The sequence below is a fragment of the Fopius arisanus genome, unplaced genomic scaffold, assembly GCF_000806365.1.
Source record: "Fopius arisanus strain USDA-PBARC FA_bdor unplaced genomic scaffold, ASM80636v1 scaffold00044, whole genome shotgun sequence".
In the NCBI taxonomy this organism is placed as follows: domain Eukaryota; kingdom Metazoa; phylum Arthropoda; class Insecta; order Hymenoptera; family Braconidae; genus Fopius; species Fopius arisanus.
This window is the reverse complement of record NW_011887783.1, coordinates 974,977-992,477: the sequence shown is the minus strand read 5'-3', so window position 1 is coordinate 992,477 and position 17,501 is coordinate 974,977. Positions and strand designations below refer to the sequence as shown.

Below are 17,501 nucleotides of genomic sequence, written 5' to 3'. Positions count from 1 at the left end.
TCTAAAATTTTTCCACGAAATATTCTCGCATGTAAAACTGAGAGCTGAGGAAGAAGAAAAAAAAATTGGTCCTAGCAGAGGCCAAAGTGTTCAAAGAGGTCTCAGTTAGACTCCAACTTCTACGTATTTTTATACCAAACGATTAATCAATCACGAAATTGAATTTTTTACGTTGAGAGATGGAAGATGCACGTGTTCTTTTCGCTATTTTTCCAATACTTTTTTTCTCTCATTAGTGTACAAATAAGGGAATGAAAAGAATATATATATTAATGTAGAATTGTAATTTTTATTGTCTGTAGATCGATTATAAATACATGTTATTTATACCAGAGAGAATATTGTGGTTTTATTCTGGAATGCTTTTTTTTATTCCAAATTTCAAAGCCATTGCGTAGTGATAGTCGTGCCCAGGGTAGAGAATGTTGGATGGAAAATGGTTAAAGTTCACGGAGTCCGGATAATTTCGAGGAGAAATTGAGAATCCAGAGTGTCTTTTGTACATAACACCACCCTTGGCAGGAATTCCAGAAGATTTACCCCTCGAATTATTATTCTTATCTCGTCTGCAAGGACTTTCGCTCCTGTCCCAGTAATGAAGATCCTCCTGGAGTCGGGGGAATTCGTTGGCTGTATAAAAATGTAGTCCAGCCTGATTGGAATTCACTTCCAATACTCTCCCAGAATCCGGATGCAATACCCTTCACAAAACCACGAAGAAATCATTTTCTTTTTCAGAAAAATCAGAAGAGAGAAAATTCAGTTCATCGAACATTCACCTAGCGTGAAATCTGTAACACAAAGTGCTGGGAGAATTGACACAGAAAAAATGATCGTATCCACCCCCGGGGATGCTCTCCAGCCTCTTCAGGTTCAATTCCGTGGGAGTTCGAAGGTCGAATTTCGTTTTGCGAACGGAGCGAACAGCTCCACTGGGTAATTTTGTTCTCACATCAGAGTGCAGCCACTTGCTGGCATTAATGGAGACCACATGTTTGTTGAGCTCCTCAGAGCCCATGCCCTATTTAACCCATCACACATTTTTTATGAAATTGCAACAAGAATTTTCGAATAAATTCTGCTCACATGGCCCGCGAGATTGAAGAGACAGAAGGAGGTGATGTCCACGGGTGTCGGTCTGGTACAGCTCGCCCTGAGGTCCATGAAAAGCTCGTTGTTATCGCTCCAGCTGTATTTAACTTGAGTCAGCACTTCTCCAGGATGAAATCTGTCATTTCTACTCAAATGAGACATGACCTGACCAAAATTAAATTAATTAAAATTAATATAAAGAAAATCTGAATTGTTCTCCATAAATTTTTAAACATGAAATAATTATTTCCATTTTTCTGCAAAACAAATTGAATTAAAGACAGAAATTTTTCGTCATGGAAAAAAAAAACAATATACCGCCGAATAAAAAACCGGTTGAATTATTTTTTAAGGCAATCGTTTCGTTTTAATTGAATTTTCACCACTTGCCACTTGTTCTCCGAGGATGTAGCTGTCCCAGTTGACGCTATCAAATCCTGGGGATTTATTATTGATTCCTGAGACAAGAGGATCGTGTGATAAGCTAGGAGAAATATCAGTAGACACACGTCTTGTCACACGACCCAGAATCCTCCCCACATGTCGATTATTCCAATATCCTTCCAATTAATATAATTGATTAATAATCATCATCTCACAACTGCCGTATTTCCTATTTTAAAATTCCAAACAGCAGATTCATCAGAGAAAATTGAATTAATCCATCTGAACTCATGAATTATTTTGATTTCTGAATAATTTCATTTAAACAATTATATTATTTACCATCGATGTCGTCGAATCCCAGGACAACATCTCCGAGGATTCCCCGATAATTCGGCACCCGAATCCCCTGGATGCCAGCACCCCACGTGATTAGAGTCACCGATGCTTTCGTCTTATTAGTCAATGTATATCTTAGTGAATTTTGCTCAGTTATAATGACTCTCTGGGTTAATAATTCATCAATTACCTCTTAACAATTTCAAAATTTCTGTTATCATCGGTGATGATGGGAATAACTCCGAATCCATCCTCGTCGATTATTGTTCCTTCGGTGGTCATTCTGCCCTTTTTTTTATTCCACAGATTGATGTCACTGGAGATTTAAATATAATAAATATTAAAAACATGAAGAGCGTAATCATTAAATCGCTCATTTCAGATCATTAAGTGCATGTATTTACCGGATTCCAACTCCAGTGATAACGATTTTTTGAAAGCTCTCTTTTCTGTTGAAAATTGTTTGCAGAAAAATCGTTATTCGATTTTTAAATGATTTTTATTGAAAATCGGTGACGGAAATAGATGTCCATGTCGATTAATTTTTGGTAATCGTTATTAATCCAATAATTTTCATTTTCTTGATACATCATTCTGAAGTTGTGATGTAGCGTGTGTCAGCAGAAGTACCGGTGACTCATTCCAATGACTTCGCGAATTCATAACACTTCAGTAAAATAATTAATAACAATAACCGGTTGATTGTCCAATAATTCGACGCAATAAATGTTTCTCACAAAAAAAAATGTCATCACGAACCAATCAGTAAACTCTGCTTTATTCCTAGAAAGCGCATTCTTCCATTGACTCTCAAAAAATGATTTTTATATTTATAAAGTCCCTCTCATATCTCTTTAAAAATATTTTACTGCTCGGATGGATCGTGATAACACTCGTGGACTATCGCAACGGTTTGCCTCTAAAGATTCCAAAGTGGTGAATATTTAAAAAATAGCTAGACTATAAAACACCGATACTATTCCTCCGAGACTTCAGTCTCCCTCCAGACACGACCTCGAGCTCATCAACATGGTGAATCGCAATCCGGTGATAAAGTACACGAAGATTTTTATCAACAATGAATTTGTTGACGCAGCAAGTGGAAAAACATTTCCGAGCATCAATCCAGCAACAGAAACTGTCGTCGCACAGATATCCGAAGGTGATAAGGTACGAAAAAATAATTTTCCTATCAGGAAGATTGTCAATACCATTTGCCTTCTGGTTTTGTATTGCGAGTTATAAATAATTGATATTTTCCCTGAGTCATCTAATTTAAAACGACATTAGAGTGATTAATGAAACGATAAATCATTCATTAGATTGCGCAATAATAATGAATTACTATTTATAATTTATCTCAGGCCGACGTAGATAAAGCAGTTATCGCAGCAAAAAGTGCATTCCAACCAGGATCACCCTGGAGACGCCTAAAACCCGGTGATCGCGGTATTCTCCTCAATAAGGTACTGGAAAAAATAATTAAAACTATAAAAAGAGTGGGTAATGGTCTTGTAATTGTAAATATTCTTAATGCGAGTGAATCAGTTGGCAGATTTGATAGACCGCGATGCTGAAGAGATTGCGAGTATCCAAACGTTGGAGAACGGCAAGCCCTGGAAGATGGCACTGGGTGAAATCCGAGTGTCAGCAGCGGTGCTGAGGTACTACGCTGGTTGGGCTGATAAAATTCACGGGGAAACCGCGGAAACAGGTGAGTGCAGGGTCTACTGATACCTGAAAAAACTGTCAGACAGACTGGAGATGATGAGCATGATTTTCCAGATGACAAGAGCGTGGTGATGACCAGGAGGGAGCCAATAGGTGCTGTTGGACAGATTACACCGTGGAATGGACCAATTGCTCTTCTGGGGTTCAAGTGGGGTCCAGCACTGGCTGCTGGATGCACCATAGTTCTGAAACCTGCGGAGCAGACCCCGTTGTGTACCCTCCATGTCACCGCTTTGACGAGGGAAGCTGGATTTCCACCTGGTGTTATCAACGTCGTTCCTGGATATGGACCCACTGCTGGCGCCGCTGTCTCTGAACATCCGGACATCACGAAAGTTGCCTTCACCGGATCTGTCGAGGTGAGAGGATCTTCGTATTAATTAATCGATGAACTTCACCGAAAATTCCCAAAGTTTGCCCAAAAGTTTATAAAAATAGACGCACGACTATGAAAATTCGTGAGCGATTTCTGTAGCTTTTGTTCTTCTCTTATCAAAAGGTTGGAAAAAAAATAATGATAGCTTCGGGTACCACAAACCTGAAGCGCGTGACGCTGGAGCTCGGTGGGAAGAGTCCCCTCGTCATCTTCGATGATGCCAATGGTGAATATTCAATCCCTCCCGATTTATCAACGATTTTTCCAATCAACCGATTGCATTCTCTCCTTGCAGTTGATGAAGCTGTTAAAATAGCCCACAACGCAATCTTCGCAAATTCTGGACAAATTTGCATTGCAGCCTCACGGGTTTTCGTTCAATCAAAGATCTACGATGAATTCGTCAAGAAATCAAAAGCAATGGCGCTGAAAAGAAAACTCGGTGATCCATTTGATCCCACGACTGAGCAAGGACCACAGGTTGACGATGAGATATTCGAAAGGGTCATGGGTTATCTCAAGGTAGGAGTAGCGGAAGGAGCAACTCTGGAAGTCGGTGGGAAGAGATTTGGAACACTTGGGTATTACATTCAGGTGAATTTCTATTTTTAATAATTGACTTTCCATGCGGTACGTCAATCACCCAATCATTTTCCAGCCCACAATCTTCTCAAACGTCAAGGACAACATGAGAATTGCTCGTGAGGAGATATTTGGACCTGTTCAATCGATTTTCAAATTCGATACGATGGAGGAAGTCATCAAACGAGCCAATGACACCACTTATGGTCTCGGTGCTGGTGTTATCACCAATGATATCAATAAAGCTCTCAAATTCGCTCAAGCTGTTGAATCAGGAAGTGTTTGGTACGTCGTCATTGTCTTCATCATCTTCATGTACTGATTTGGAATGTATTCATTGTTTTCAGGATCAACCAGTACGACGCCATCTGCCCACAGGCGCCATTCGGTGGATGGAAGCAATCAGGAATTGGACGTGAATTGTGAATAATCCCCCAATTATTAATCATTATTAATTATTAATTATTAATCATCATACTCTCATTTTCGAATTAATCATTGAGTTATCGTCGGGTTCAATGATTCATTTTTTTGTCGAGGGAGAAGGGCAATTGCTGAAAAATTTAATGGAGTACTCATTCCTTTTTTTTCAGGGGCGAAGAGGCATTGAACAGTTATTTGGAGACTAAATCAATCCACATCAGGCTGTCTTAAAGAAACATTATTTATCCAATAAATAATAGACTTGGATCATTTTTTTTTGGTAGATATAATTAATAATTTGTAAAATCAAGAATGTTTCAGCTATTTATGAAACAGTATCTGAAGAGATCACGGGACAGGGTTATTCAAGGATTACGACCGATGATTCGTTGAACCGTGAAGCCATAAATAAACAATAATTACAGAAAATAATGGAATTGAGATGAGTGAATTGAAAATGCGAGGAGTGTGAGGTGTTTAAAGGCCGTGGATGAGCACTAGATCTTGTTCAGTCCAAAATTAGTGCTCTCATCTCGTTCAGTCGAAGCCTTTTGTTATAAAAAAAATTGTTTAACTCTCGGAGCTAGTGGATTACACGGGGATCATGACGATTGACTTCGAGCAGACAGTAATCAAGTAAACTAACAGATTGTTTAATTGTTTAATCATTGTTCACTTGAATTGTCCAGTTATTCATTCAACTTTCAATTTTTAATCCCCAATTTTCAAATCAATTTTTAAAATTGATAAATTATATATTTTATTTTATTAATTTATGGATATATTAAAAAAAAATTCACGGCCATTTGTTACGGGGTCGTAATTGTTCCCTTTACGATCGTCACTAATGACAGAGACAATCCAATAATTAACTCGATTTTTTCTCGTACGATCACCGGAATTTTCTGAAATCCTTACGTCACTCAACTCAAAAGTCATGAAAAATATTCAGAATCTTCAGATTGAACTTCACTCCTGCATGATCATTCAACTCCTTGTGAATTGTTCCTGAAATGTTTATGAAATGTATTGAAAAAATAAAATGAAAACCCAAATCATGAATCAATTAAATTCTCCCAATTATTAATTACCCTGATATCCGTATCGCGCAGAGGATTCAATCAAGAAAAATCCTTCATCTTCAGAAATCCGATCTGGTGGAAACGCAGATCCTCTCTGGAGCGTGGACTGATGGTTGCAGTTATTTCTGCAATTTTTTTGTGCTTTACCTCATCAATTGGAATTGGTATTATGATAATGAAATTTGTCTCGCCCCGTGGAAATAATGAATCCGCCAGTGAGTTCTTCAATTCAATTCCATTACAGAACCAATTTCTTTTTAAAGTTGATAATTAATTTTGATTTATTAAATGTAAGTGAAAGCGAAAACCTTTTCAAGACTCTGATAATTTTTTTCATTGCGCCAAAAATTCTGCAATAAATAATAATTCATTAAAAAATTTTCAAGGTGTCTGCACAACTCCAGCTTGTGTTCACGCTGGTGAGTAAATTAAACCGATGACTTAAGAAATTTATTTTACAAGAAAATATATGAAGTGTATGAAAAAATAATAAAAAACACAAAACCGTGATATTTTTTTATATTAATCCCATGAATAATTTGGTAAAAAAAAAATAAAAAACCTGTATATGGGTTAAAAAAATCGTGTAAATTCGTATTTAACAGATTTATTTTGCAATATTCAGCTTCGATGATCTTGAAAAATATGGACAAAGAGGTGGAGCCGTGCGACGATTTTTACAGATTCGCGTGCGGTGAATTTTTAAAAAATTCCGTCGTACTCGATAATGAGATCGAGATCGGTACTTTTTTCGACATGGATAACCGAGTCCGACAGCAATTAAAGAAGATCATCGAAGAATCCAATGCAACGGAGCCAAAAGCATTGAGACTCGCCAAAAACTTGTACAAATCCTGCATGAATGCCCGTACGTGCAATTTATTTATTACCAGGGAATAAAATTAATTAATTTATCGACTCCGCTGTTCATCTCGAAACCGTCAGTGATATATTTATTTTTATATATTTATTTTATTATATATATATTTATAATTTCCAGCTGCAATTGAAGATCAGAATTTCAATCGACAGCTGCATGACCTGAAGAGGCTTGGGGGATGGCCAGTGATGGAAGGGGACCAATGGGACGACCAATCCTTCGACTGGATCCAATCAATCTCCAAATCCCGTGACCTAGGGTATTCTGTTGATTATTTATTTAAACTAAAGATCGACTGGGACTTGGTGAACAATTCTAAAAGAGTCATCTACGTATGTTAATCACCAATAATCACTCGTAATCATTAAAATCATTACTGATACTGAGTGATCATTCATAGATTGATCATAAAAATTTCAGCTGGACGAAGGATCTGTGGAATCTCCTTATATGGATGATTATAACAATTATCTAGCTAATATTGCAATATATTTTGGAGCTAATTCAACAATCGCAGAGGAACAATCACGCGAATGTATCGACTTTAAAGAAGCGATCTGGAATGTTAGTTCAAATTTTATCTAAATCTTTTATTAATTCAACGGATTAATTAATTGATTAATTAATTGATTAATTCATCAATAATCAATTCATTCATTCATTTATTCGTTCAATTAATTAATTAATTAATTGATTCATTTTTCCCTTCATCAAACAAAGAGATTAGTTATCAAATAATCAAATTATTGATTCGATAAACGGAATATAGGAATAATTTAATTGAGAAAAAAAAAGAAACCATAAATTGCATGATTAAATTATCTAGGCAACTCTGTCGAGTGAAGAACGTGGTAACTATTCATTGATCTACAACCCCATGACGATTGCTGAACTGTCCGAGTCTCACCCGAGCATCCCCTGGAAGAGATACTTTCGCGAGATGCTTCCACCATCCATTCCCGTCGAAGACAACGAAATCGTCATCGTCATGGCTCCCAGTTATGTCAAGACTCTGGACATCCTGATGAACACGACATCCAAGAGGGTGCAGGCCAACTACCTCATGTGGAGAACAATCGAGGAATCGCTGATATATCTACCTGATTTCACCAGGAGCTTTTTCTACGGGGAGATTTCCTGGAAAGAAGAAGAGATGAAATCCCGATGGGAGAGGTGCCTCGAGGTGGTCTTGCAGAAACTTCCTGTTAGCCTCGGGGTTATTTATGTTCGAGGGATATTCCATGAGGAATCTAGGGGAAATATCAAGGAAATCGTTGACAATATTCAGCAGAAGTTTCGTCTGATTGTCCAGGAGGTCGACTGGGTGGACGATGAAACCAGAAAAAATGCTCTGTCCAAAATCGATGCTATGAAAATAATAATTGCTTATCCAGATGAGTTCCTAAATGACAGCAAACTCGAAGAGTACTATCTAAATCTGGAAGTCATTGATCATGATTATCTGACCGGGATTTCAAATATCACGGCTTTCAACACCGGAATATCTTTGGGTAAATGGAAATATCATAACGACACCGATTGGACGAACTACGGCACAGCCTCTGACGTCAATGCTTGCTATAATCCCGAAATTAATCGTGCGTGTGAGTATTTTATTTATTAAATATCTAGAAAATAATTGAATTTTATAATTAACTCATTTTATTTAATTAATATCAAGGGAAATAGGGAAGGGAAAAATTTAAAAGGAAAGGGTATAAAATATATACTGAATAAAATATAAATATATAAATCATTGTTTAAATATTTATTAATTGAATTTATATTCTAATAAATCTATAAAAAATAAATAGAGGGAAAATGGAGGGAGATGAATGGATTAATTGTGAATGAAAAATTGAATTAACAGTGTCTAGTATATTTTTTATTGCAGATCTAGCAGCTGGCATTCTCCAGGATTTCTTGTTCAGTGATGATCGGCCAAAGTACATGAATTACGGCGCAATCGGCAGCATAATCGGTCATGAAATAGCTCATGGATTCGATGATCAAGGGCGAAAATTCGATAGATCGGGGAATTTTGTTAATTGGTGGACGCCTGCAGCAGAGAGTGAATTTCTCGGAAGAACTCAGTGTCTCATTGATCAGTATGGAAACTACACAGTGGGAGAATCGAAAATGAAAGTAAGAGGTGATAATTTAATTATCTCAATTATTATTCAGCCGTATTTATTTAAATATAATTGTGAATAAAATTGTGTTTTGTGATAATTGATAAATGACAATTTTGTAATTATAATTTTTGATTCGCAGTTGAATGGGGTGTACACGCAAGGGGAAAATATAGCAGACAACGTTGGCTTCAGGGTAGCTTATTTGGCTTACAAGCAGTGGTCCATCAATGAACAGGAGAAAATTCTCCCTGGATTGTCTTACACTCCCCAACAAATGGTTTGGATTAGTCTAGCTAATTGTTGGTGCACAGCCTATCACCCTGAATCGCTTGAGACGTACGTCAGCAGTGATGAACACAGCCCTGGAGAGTTCCGAGTCCTGGGGGCACTCTCCAATATTCCGGAGTTTTCTGAAGATTTTCAGTGTCCCCTCGGCTCCAAAATGAATCCAAAACACAAATGTGTCCTGTGGTAATTACTGTTTCTACTGGTGTTCCCGTGAAATCCTCCGATTTTTTTTTAAATTGAAATAAAAACATGTGTCTATTATCTACAGAAAATTATCAAAATAATTTTCTCATCAACATTGAATCGAAGTCAATGGTGATAAACAGTATAAATAATAATAATATAAATAATAATTGTTAATAAATAATTTAGAAAATATGGAGAAGATAATTTATTAATTAATCACTCTGTCTTCCATTTTCTGGTGTTTAATGTCTCCTCAGAAAATCCCGGAATACACAATTACAAAACAATAAATCCTCCATTTCTGTCATTAAATAAATGATTACATAATAGTTCTCATTAACGCGAGATTATCCTGGATCATTCGGTTTGCGTCACACCGATTAGAAAAGACAAATAGAAAAGTTGTAATAGTGTAAAATCCGGTATTCGTTGAATTTATCGTTGCAATTGGGTAAAGCCCAACAAAACTGACGGACACGTCACAGATTAAACATGACTGTACTTTACCGATATCTAGTCGTCTCTCTACGATTTGCAATCAGTGCCAACAGTGATATCAAGCTGAGAAGAGCCTCTCAGTCTCTTCGAGGCGAATTTAACGCTCAAACATGTGTAGATCGACTACCAAATGGTTTTCAATATTTATTATTATCGGTGAGTTTTGCAAAATCAGGGAAAAACAAAATATATTCATAAATAAAACATCCCGAGACTTGCGATAACACCAGGATCAGGGGTTGCCAGAAAAAAATATATTTTCGTACTGATAACTGAATTTTCTGCGTACATTAACATACCACGAGGAAATTCTAGAGGAATAAGTGCCCCTGGAATAACCGGTTGAGTGTCCTTGAACCCAGTTTCCTGTTGTTTAAATGATTTATTGACAGATGACAAATTATTACCTCATAATAGCGGTTTCCAATGATTTATTCATTTGATGGTGAAGTATCTGTTGTTTCAGGAATTATTTTGGGGGTCGCAGGTGAAACATCGGCTGCAGGAGTGCCGGGCTCGTGCAGGTGAGCCTTTCCGGTGGATTTTCGTGTATAATTTTACAAGATTATAATTATATCAGAGTTCTGGCGATCGTTACCTTCAAGAAATATCATGGAATAGCCGAAATAAATAAAAAGAACAACTCTATCAATAACCGATTTTTGTTTAAAATGTTTATATCTGTGCTATTAAATATTTCTTTCAGATTGGATCAATTCAGATGCAGCAATGGTGAATGCATAGCCAGTCACTTGCTGTGCGATGGAAAAGCAGAGTGTGCAGATGGGAGTGATGAGACTCGTCTTGAATGTTTGAATCCCAGGATCGCGTGTCCTGCGTATGCATTTCGATGTGATTACGGTGCCTGCGTCGACGGTGACGCTAAATGCAATAAAATAGACGATTGCATCGACAGAAGTGACGAGACACTGGCAGAATGTACAGAAGGTCATGTGATAAAACCTGCAAGCCGTCCCAATTGCACTTCCGATCAATTCCAGTGTGGAACCGGTCAATGCATCCACAGGACTCTAGTCTGCGATGGATCCCCTGAATGTCCTGATAGATCTGACGAGACATTCACCATTTGTGGATCCTATCAGTAAGAATTTTTTTTTTGAAATAATCATTTTTTTTTAACGCTCTCTATTCTTTCAATTCAGTAGCATTTTTTTCGCGGTTACATTTCAGCCGATATCTCGAAACTGAAGGAACAAAGCCAATTTTTCGATAAAACATTTTTTGTAAAGAAGGATGACAGCTACAAAAAAGGTATCAATGAAAAAATCGTCATCTTTTTTGAATTCCGAGATATTGGCTAAAAACTGGCGGGGATGAAAATTCACTTCTCGATAATAAATCGATGAAGAATTATTTACAATTTTATTTATCATTTATTCATTTTTAATCTATAATAGAATAATTTTGTACGGATCAATTGGATAATTCCAGGTGCTTGCCATCGACCTTCAGGTGTGAATACGGTGCATGCATAGATGGAGATAAAAAATGCGATGGAGTGAGAAATTGTGCAGATGGTACAGACGAGGGTGAAGCTGCCTGCAGAGGTAAACAACCCCCAGGAGTCCCAGGCAGGGACACAACCACTTGGACCCCCCGGCCTTGGACCCCAGCACCTCCGACCCCGACCCCCCCGACTGCTTGTCCACCACCTCCAGGGATCCAGGATGGCACCTGGAGGGTCCACTCCTCCCAGTGTCCAAATCAAATCAACAACTGCGACCCTCCAGAGGGAATGCGCATGGACCCCGGAAGACGTTTAGTTTATTCTTGCAATAAAGGATATCGTTTAACGGATGATGCCGACGTCTACTGCGCCACCGGGGGAAAATGGTCGGACATTCCGCGATGTGAAGGTCAGAAAAATCCATATCAATTTGATTTTTCATTTAAATTTTTAATAGAGAATCTCCATCACGTCGAATATCGACTCATTATATTTTTTAATTATGAATTTGATTTATCATTTCGTTGTGGTATTTTTTTTATAAAAAATGTTAATCCCTTTTGGTCCAGAAATTCGATGCGAACCCCTTGACACGCCATCGACGAGAGCTGATTGCACTCTGAATGGTGAATACAGATCTTGTGGAGTACCAGTGCTACCAGGGACTCAAGCACAATTATCCTGCCGGAGTGCTTATCGCCAAGAGGATACCTTCTGGCAGAACAATCGTGTCGGCTGCAACGCCCAAGGGCAGTGGGAACCACAACCAATAAAATGCATTCCAGGTCCGGTTGTTATCAACATTCATGTCAATGGAACTACTTTAACTATTGATAGTATTTCGACTGGGAGCTGTAATGTCACGAAGATTGTGGAGATATATCCAGATAAAGTTGTGGTTTATGGGGAACGGGATGTTAATGATAGACCTGATATCGACGTTAGGGTCGGATAGGATTGATCTAATTTTTTATTATTGAACGCCGCATGAAATGGGAATGGAAATGCTTGGAAAATGGCTTGGAAAAATGGTTCACTTCGTAGGAACAGTTTAATGCAAGTTGGAATTAATTTGGAGGGGTCAAATCGTTTTAATAATTGTTTAAAAATGCGAGGTGGAGGCGTCGCCATCTTGACAAACGCTAATCATTCAAAATGGCGATTATACATCAATACTCAATAAGAAAATAATTGATGAGAAGTTTTCAACTTGCAAAAATGTTTTCCATTCTTCAGAAGAATATTCTTACAAATTAACTGCCCTGTCTAATGCTAAGTTTTGTGATTCTTGGAATTAATTCTTCCAAAGTACGTTTACGAGTCTGGATACTAAAAAATTTAGTGTAGTAATGTTACCAAAGTTGTAGTTGTTAAAAAAACACTCGATGTATACCTTATCTCCTATAAAATAGCGACGACTAAGAATAATTAATCCTTTAATTCGCAAGTGCAGTATTAAAAATGTATACAACGAGAATAGCAACTAGCTGTACAAGACTGGAAATCAAATGAATAAAGTTATGAAAAAAAATGTTGAGAATTTCGAGAATCTCGGAATACATTTGTATCTTTATTTTCAATTCAGCACAATAAAAATGCATTAATCAATCTTGCAACTTGAAGGATAAATTATCAACACCACGATTAAAAATTTCTCAGTAAAGTCCACAGCAATAAAAAAGGACTCAGAATTACATAAAACGCTTCAACATTCTTGCAAAATTCCAATTGACTCCTCACGTACTTTCCACAATATTATTTCAATGATTCACAATTCGAGTGAACCAGATAAATTTCTAAATAGTAAATTTAATGAATAAATTGCAGTGTGTGGAATTACACGTTCGAAAGGAGTGAAACCCCTGGTAGTGGATGGATTTGTGCCGAATATAACAGATTTTCCCTGGCATGCGACCCTATACCAAACGGAGAATGACCCATTAGTAAAAAAATTCTTCTGTGGAGCTACCGTAATAACAGAAGACTTGGTGATAACCGCCGCTCACTGCATATTCGATGAATCAATTAAAAAGCCAAAAAATCCGACGAATTTGTTCATTTCAGTGGGAAATGTCTACAGAGATTACGACGAGGAGTACCCGCCATACATAGAAGTCAGAAAAGCGAGAGTTAGTGAAGAAAAAAGTAAAAATAAATTTCTACATCAAGGAGATAAACCGGTGTCCTTACAATTTCGATAAATATCGATTGATCCATCAATCCTAGAGACAACTATCATAAGACCTTTTTTGTCTTAAATTTAATTCGCTATAAAAAAGTTCCTGAACTTTTTCACCTAAAATCGATAGTTACCGGGATAAATCGATGCTTACCGAAAAAATCGGCCGTCGACTTTATCACTTGGTTACCGATTTCATCAGAATGGGATAAATATTGACGGATTGTTCACAGGTGATAAACATCTTCATGAATTGTGATTATCAAGGATACGATGGGTGGCACAATCACGACATTGCGATCCTTCAAGTGAGGCCTTCTCTCAATTTTAAATCTTACTTCGTACCGATCTGTCTCGACACGATTGCAAGAACTCATGCCATTGATCTGGGAACCAACGGACAGGTCGCAGGATTTGGTAGAACAGCACTAGGACCTTCCAGTGCAATTATTCGGGCCCTATCTGTCCCAGTGGTGCCTAAATATAAATGTATCGAACAGGCTGACAAAGTCAAAGGCAGAAAATTCATAACTCCGGATAAATTCTGCGCTGGATACACGAATGGTGGATTAAAAAAAAAATCGAATTATTCTATAATAATTAATTCATAGAATTCTGTATAGAATATTTCGTTTTTATTATTTTTTCAGGCTCTGCTGTCTGTAATGGAGACAGTGGGGGTGGATTGACATTCGAGACAAATGGATTATCGTACCTTCGGGGTATTGTGAGCAGTGGGATTGGGATAAATGATACTGATCTTCAAGCTACTTGTGATCATACGAAATACGCCATATACACAGAAGTCGCGGAACACATACCCTGGATACAAGATATTATGTACAAAGTAGAACACAGACAATCCATCGGTGAATGTCACAGTGCCGAGGCAAATATTGACTGGCTCAATGGATAAATCATTCACATCTCAGAATTCTTGAATTTTTCAATGAAATTTAAAATAATTCCCAAGTTTCTTTGCAAAAAATCTAATTATATTTTCACTCCTTGATCATCACACAGTTAAATAGATAAAAATATTGACAATCATTAAAAATATGTCCTAAACGTACGGTCTATCACTTGATTTTCCTCCCGCATCAATTCTTCCTAGGAAATCTTTGAGATTTCCGCTCGTGGTCTCGAAGAATTTGGGATGGACGTCGGTGGTGGTGGAACGTCTGTAATCAGAACATCAGGTCTATTCACAGAATCACAATGACCCCTTGAAAATAATTTTTAAAAATTACCCTCAAGAAGAAGTGAGTGCAGCTCTTTCTCCAGGTCTGGCAGCTCCGCATCTGGAACATTTGGGAACGATTTGTCGTTCGAGCTCGAGTTGAGGAGATCATTGAGCTCCTGTTCAAGCTCAAGGTCAGAGTCATTGATTTTCAGGTTTTCAGATAGAGTTGATTGGACATCATGGACTTCTCCGACGGCCTAGAACAGAATAAAAAAAATTCAAAAATGTCCAGAGACAAAGATTTATTTTTTTCTCTTTGAAAAAATGTGGTTGAAAAATGATATCGAAATATATGTTGTATATCTTACTTCAATCATATCGTCCATGGTGTCCCTGGCCGTGATTTCATTGAGCCCAGATTTCTCGAAGCCCTTGAGGATGTCCCTGCCCTTTCTGTAAGCCTCCAACACCTCATTATTCGATCTAGCATCATGAATACTTGATATCAGAGTGTGGAGATTGTGGAGGGTGCCAGCATGCTTTTCAATCCTCTTATCGAGCTCTCTCTTCTTCCTGACGTACGTTTTTGCGAGCTCCTTGAGTCCACTGTCGAGGGATCCCTTAGCCTTCACCAGAAGGGCATTCCTCTCCTTCTCCAGGCTCTCAATTTTCTCCAGGAGTAATCGCTCGCTGTCCTTCAGCTTGAAGAGGCCCTCCTCAGCCTCTGACAAATTACTGACACCCATTGGAGATATTTTCAGGAGGCACTCCCATTTCTCGTGATGATGGGGCACCCCCAGGCCTCCTTTCTTCAACCGCCCCAGCCACAGCAGTGCCAATTTGACATTCTCTTCGGTAATGTTTTTACTTTTTGTCTTCTCGGAACATTTATTCGTTATCTCTGGCACTGAGAGTATCAGATCCTTCTCGACATTCGATAAACTTAGGATCACCTCAGATAATTCTTTGATTGTGGGAATGTGGATGTATTTTATATCTGGATTCGAGACGTTCGGGATGAAGTAGTTCTTCAATTTTGAGAAGGACCACACCATCGGCCTCTTGACCATTGTATTCACTGCCCATGAGCCCCACGTTGCATTCTGCGCTTCCAAAAACGAGTCCAGGGTGATGATTTCGCTTTTTCTGCAATTTGAAGGATAATTTGATTTTTTTATTTCGATTGGAAGAATTGTATTCCCAAATTTGACACTTCTTATCTCGATATTTACTGATAAAGCTCTTCTACGACTGTTGACAGGCACAACGGTGTCCTTCCCTTCCTCTTGAAGATGGTGGACAACTGAAAAACTGAGAATGTCACCTGCGCATTGTATCCCAGATAATTAACCAGCAGAGAATCCCAGAACTTGAACTTCGAGTCCCAGTCCTGGGGATTCACCGAGCGATTCCTGAATTCTGCGAACATCGAGTTCATCCTCTCGTCGTTGAACCAAGCATCGGGCATTAAGTCCCTCGGAAGAGGGTGTATCTCCTGATTACTCGACATTTCTCTAATTTTTTATCGGTAATTATGGCAAATTAAAAATTGAAATAACCTAATATTCAGACTTCGATGATTCAACACTCATGACAACACGAATTCACCAGACAATCGGTATTCGAAAATATAGGAACAACATCAGATCATGACAATTGTCTTCTGGATCATGGAAAATCAGGGCTAACTACGTCTCACAGCTCAGAACAAAAATAAAACTCAATTTGAATGACCATTGAAAATTCATTTATGGATATCTATCGCCATCTACAAAACCAAAGAGGATTGAGTAAAGTAGAGGCTCAGTTCTGGGGGTTTGAGTAACCCCAGCGTCATCGTAGTACTGCACCCCAAGAGAGGGAGGGCGCAACACGCAATGCTGGGGTGTCCATCAAGTCGAGGGGGTGAATTTTATTTTCTGCGGTATGAATGCTTTTTTTTTTATTTATTTAACTGAAATTTAGCCGACTGTAGAACGTGCGGAAAGGGGAAACCACATCTTGTGGAATTTCAATGAAAAAAAATATTCAATATATTGAATATATACCACTAATGAATATATATTTTTAAAGGAGCGCGTTATCCTAGCGGTAACGTGCTCGACTGGCACGCCGGCGACCCGGGTTCGATCCCACGAACATTAATTTTTTTTTTATTTAAATAATTCCTATTTTTTTTTTTGTAAATGGCTAATTATTGATAATAATTAATGGAAATATCGTTTAAAAACGGAATATTTGGAAACCGAAAAGATATCCAGTAAAATCGAAAAATTAGCAATTTTTTAAAACGATACTTTTGCAATATATATACTCCTAATGAAATTTTATTATTATAATAGTATGTTATCCTAGCGGTAACGTGCTCGACTGGCACACCGGCGACCCGGGTTCGATCCCACGAACATTAATTTTTTTTTAATTTAAATAATTCCTATTTTTTTTTTTTTTAATGGCTAATTATTGATAATAATTAATGGAAATATCGTTTAAAAACGGAATATTTGAAAACCGAAAAGATATCCAGTAAAATTGAAAAATTAGCAATTTTTTAAAACGATACTTTTGCAATATATATACTCCTAATGAAATTTTATTATTATAATAGTGTGTTATCCTAGCGGTAACGTGCTCGGCTAGCACGCCGACGGCCCGGGTTCAATCCCGCCGTCATT

At 37.8% G+C, this 17,501-nt stretch overlaps 5 protein-coding genes across 9 annotated transcripts; 3 read left to right on the top strand and 2 right to left on the bottom strand.

Annotated features, from left to right (window-relative positions):
• Positions 1-269: 269 nt before the first annotated feature.
• On the bottom strand, positions 270-2,702 carry LOC105267148 (aldose 1-epimerase-like). Of its 2 annotated transcripts, XM_011305803.1 has the most exons (8): positions 2,575-2,702; positions 2,220-2,482; positions 2,006-2,131; positions 1,819-1,949; positions 1,483-1,652; positions 1,087-1,257; positions 780-1,021; positions 270-701 (listed from the first exon to the last, which is right to left on the bottom strand). In XM_011305803.1, exons 3-8 carry the CDS (start codon positions 2,095-2,097, stop codon positions 350-352), a joined length of 1,158 nt encoding a protein of 385 aa, XP_011304105.1. In that variant the 5' UTR covers positions 2,098-2,131; positions 2,220-2,482; positions 2,575-2,702; the 3' UTR covers positions 270-349. The 2 variants fall into 2 exon arrangements, with proteins under 2 accessions (XP_011304105.1, XP_011304104.1); XM_011305802.1 differs by having other exon boundaries at positions 2,220-2,702.
• Positions 2,703-2,801: 99 nt separating this feature from the next.
• Positions 2,802-5,998, top strand: LOC105267149 (aldehyde dehydrogenase, cytosolic 1). Its single transcript, XM_011305804.1, has 9 exons — positions 2,802-2,985; positions 3,180-3,281; positions 3,364-3,529; positions 3,601-3,905; positions 4,046-4,148; positions 4,218-4,516; positions 4,581-4,789; positions 4,852-4,926; positions 5,098-5,998. Exons 1-9 carry the CDS (start codon positions 2,845-2,847, stop codon positions 5,156-5,158), a joined length of 1,461 nt encoding a protein of 486 aa, XP_011304106.1. The 5' UTR covers positions 2,802-2,844; the 3' UTR covers positions 5,159-5,998.
• A 60-nt stretch (positions 5,999-6,058) lies between these two features.
• Positions 6,059-9,690, top strand: LOC105267144 (neprilysin-11-like). Of its 2 annotated transcripts, none has more exons than XM_011305795.1 (8): positions 6,059-6,224; positions 6,396-6,428; positions 6,635-6,877; positions 7,010-7,221; positions 7,310-7,453; positions 7,716-8,493; positions 8,784-9,034; positions 9,164-9,690. In XM_011305795.1, the coding sequence occupies exons 1-8, from the start codon at positions 6,119-6,121 to the stop codon at positions 9,497-9,499; spliced, it is 2,103 nt and encodes a 700-aa protein (XP_011304097.1). In that variant the 5' UTR covers positions 6,059-6,118; the 3' UTR covers positions 9,500-9,690. The 2 variants fall into 2 exon arrangements, with proteins under 2 accessions (XP_011304097.1, XP_011304098.1); XM_011305796.1 differs by having other exon boundaries at positions 8,784-9,041; positions 9,164-9,347.
• A 43-nt stretch (positions 9,691-9,733) lies between these two features.
• LOC105267146 (limulus clotting factor C) lies at positions 9,734-14,577 on the top strand. 2 transcript variants are annotated; one of them, XM_011305798.1, is made up of 8 exons: positions 9,734-10,152; positions 10,463-10,520; positions 10,703-11,098; positions 11,449-11,873; positions 12,034-12,249; positions 13,292-13,593; positions 13,877-14,207; positions 14,294-14,577. In XM_011305798.1, the coding sequence occupies exons 1-8, from the start codon at positions 10,107-10,109 to the stop codon at positions 14,557-14,559; spliced, it is 2,040 nt and encodes a 679-aa protein (XP_011304100.1). In that variant the 5' UTR covers positions 9,734-10,106; the 3' UTR covers positions 14,560-14,577. The 2 variants fall into 2 exon arrangements, with proteins under 2 accessions (XP_011304100.1, XP_011304099.1); XM_011305797.1 differs by having other exon boundaries at positions 10,448-10,520.
• A 39-nt stretch (positions 14,578-14,616) lies between these two features.
• On the bottom strand, positions 14,617-16,592 carry LOC105267147 (charged multivesicular body protein 7). 2 transcript variants are annotated; one of them, XM_011305799.1, is made up of 4 exons: positions 16,059-16,592; positions 15,195-15,972; positions 14,894-15,083; positions 14,617-14,824 (listed from the first exon to the last, which is right to left on the bottom strand). In XM_011305799.1, the coding sequence occupies exons 1-4, from the start codon at positions 16,334-16,336 to the stop codon at positions 14,754-14,756; spliced, it is 1,317 nt and encodes a 438-aa protein (XP_011304101.1). In that variant the 5' UTR covers positions 16,337-16,592; the 3' UTR covers positions 14,617-14,753. The 2 variants fall into 2 exon arrangements, with proteins under 2 accessions (XP_011304101.1, XP_011304103.1); XM_011305801.1 differs by having other exon boundaries at positions 14,753-14,844.
• Between the last annotated feature and the right edge of the window lie 909 nt (positions 16,593-17,501).